General features: G+C 44.0%; 1 protein-coding gene across 1 annotated transcript; it reads left to right on the top strand.

The window, feature by feature from the left end:
- Nucleotides 1-291: 291 nt before the first annotated feature.
- SARC_14079 (hypothetical protein) lies at nt 292-2,097 on the top strand (the record flags this gene model as incomplete). The annotated part of the gene is made up of 4 exons (XM_014291788.1): nt 292-870; nt 1,099-1,263; nt 1,708-1,762; nt 1,925-2,097. Coding segments are annotated over exons 1-4 (963 nt in total), but the record flags the coding sequence as incomplete, so codon positions are not given.
- Nucleotides 2,098-2,573: the final 476 nt, after the last annotated feature.

The raw sequence follows: 2,573 nt of genomic DNA on the forward strand, positions 1-2,573 counted from the left end.
TGTTTGTTATTGTATGTTCCTCTTTGTTGTATACAAACCGTGACGTAAATGTTGAGTGTCGTCGATCAATCAGCTACTAGGAAAATCATTCTGAAAGAATATGTCTGAAGTTTGATTTAGCTAACATTCTCGAAGGCAGACAACGTTTAAGTGAACACATAAACTACATATACATATGCATGCCTAAACTTTGACCTACTCTATGTAATATATCTGTGGTTGCCGACATACCTGTAAATTATTGGCTTGTAAAAGGTCCTGATACATTCTCTAACGGCAACAATTAACGTACAGGCGGCAATGTTTAGCAACTTCTTCGTGAAGCCTTCCGGAGGTGCAGGCTCGTGTTCCACCGGCAGTAGCGCTAAATCAGAAACAGCGACCAGAGTTATAGATCCCTCCACAGATGCGAATAGCAACACACTAGAACCATCGGCTAACAACTCAATCTTGACGGGAAAAATGACTGAAATCAAGGCTTTCGAAGAGTACTTTATACCGTTTGAGGTGCCATTACATGCACGCATGGCCAAGAGTTCTGTGCGTAGGCCTTTAAGCGAAGTTGAGTTTGTTGCTCTGAATCGCACGTGGGATAGTGCGAGACAAAGCACACAACCCGATAAGGACACAGAAACCGTGAAGGTGATCATTCCAAACCAAGGTACAGATAGTGAAGACAATGCCGTCGCCAGTAAAGCCATGCTGGACGAGCTGATAAGTTGCGGTCAGTCCGGCAAGTGGCGAGTAGAGGCCGATTCAAAGAGAAACAAAAAGAAAAATAGGGGAGAAGAAAACGATGAGGATGTTGTGTGTCTGGGCTCCGCACCAGAATCTTCTGGTGTATCGAAGGAAGCTTATACCGGATTAGGGGTAAGTCGTTCCGTTGACGCGCCCACCAGGTGATCCTTGTAGGAATCTTGCTGTGGTCGTTTCAATTTAGATGTTCATCGTATCTTCCTGTTTACAGCTGTTTGCAGCTGTTTGTTTGCGAGTTTACGCTTCCTTTTTCTTATTATTATGTATTCGTATACAAATGTTGGGTTAGTACCACCTAAATCTCACACATGTACCTCACTCTCCCCCTTTTTCCTCTATCAGGGATCACAAACCATGCACCTGAAGCTGCTGCAATTCCACGACAACTACCGGCCGCCCTACTTTGGCACGTGGTCACGTAAGAGCGCACAAATCTCCGGACGTACGCCTTTCAAAATGGACACGGACCTGTTCGATTACGATGTTGTCAGCGATGAAGAGTGGGAGGTGCGTAGCGAGGGGACTGGACAAAGTCTGTGTGCTTTTGGATATGGGTGCCGATCTGCTTGTTTACATGCGTGTTCTCGGTTTGCATGTTAAACTGCACTTATCGCCGACTAAATTTTGCTTAGTTACACCAATTTATTTTCTTTATTGGTATTGGAGTGTATATGATCTCATTACGGAAAGTCGTATCCACATGCCCATACACTCAAGGTGATACATGTACTTATTTCTTAGTTGGCTGAGAGAGGCACTTTTTTTTTAAGTTTATGTGCAAAATTTGTGTGCAGTTTTGGATATTGCATATGGATAGCTTGTGCTCATAAGACTCTGAGCAACATTCTCTATTATTGTGTGAACTTATTGTGAACTTTTATGATTATCTCTGCGACGAATTTAAACGCATGCCATGTTGAAACCTATTCTTTTTTTTTCCTCAAATTGTAGGAGGAACCAGAGGGTGAGGATCTATCTGATGATGAAAAGGAAGCCGACGCTGACGGTGAGTTTAGCTCCGAATGTCAACGTCTTGTTTATAATAGTGTGCGGGTACTCCGCAATTCAGTGTGGTAGTATAGCAGTCTTAGGCTTTGAATTTTGTTCATTCTCCGGATTGTCCTCGCATAAAATACCTATTTATATCGTCCATGCACCTCTACCTCAGCCGAAGATGTGGAAGAAGAAGAAGACGGGTTTGTGGTACCGCACGGCTATCTATCTGACGATGAAGGTGTGGTCGATGGGGAGGGTGACGAAAAGGACGATTCGTCAAAGTCGGGCATTCGCAATGAAGCGCGTGACAAGAAACTAGAGATTGCTGGAGCCAGGGCAGCTATGGTAAGGAGATGTCTGCGAAAAACTGTAAAGTTAAGCGGTGTAGTCGGCTTATCTGATGTGCACCGTCGTGAGTTAGTTTAGGGTACTAAGCTGAAGCAGCTATGATTTGTGTATGTTTTAGTTTGTAAGGCAATTCCTACAGCAATACCTAAGTGTGTATGTGTGTGTGGTCAAACGAAGATATGCCGTCGGTTCGCGTTTTTATACTACTTAATCGGTAGTGCTATGGAATGTTGTCGACGTAGCATATATGTACCACAGGGGTTGATGTGAATGTGTGCGTGTGATATTGTGCTATTGTGTGCTGTTGTGTCTGTGGTAGCCTTTGGCTTCGCCAGGGGTTGATGTGAATATGTTTGCGTGTGATATTGTGCTATTGTGTGCGTGTGATATTGTGCTATTGTGTGCTGTTATGTCTGTGGTGGCCTTTGGCTTCGCCAGGGGTTGATGTGAATATGTGTGCGTGTGATATTGTG

Source organism: Sphaeroforma arctica (genome assembly GCF_001186125.1).
Source record: "Sphaeroforma arctica JP610 unplaced genomic scaffold supercont1.4117, whole genome shotgun sequence".
Lineage (NCBI taxonomy): Eukaryota > Ichthyosporea > Ichthyophonida > Sphaeroforma > Sphaeroforma arctica.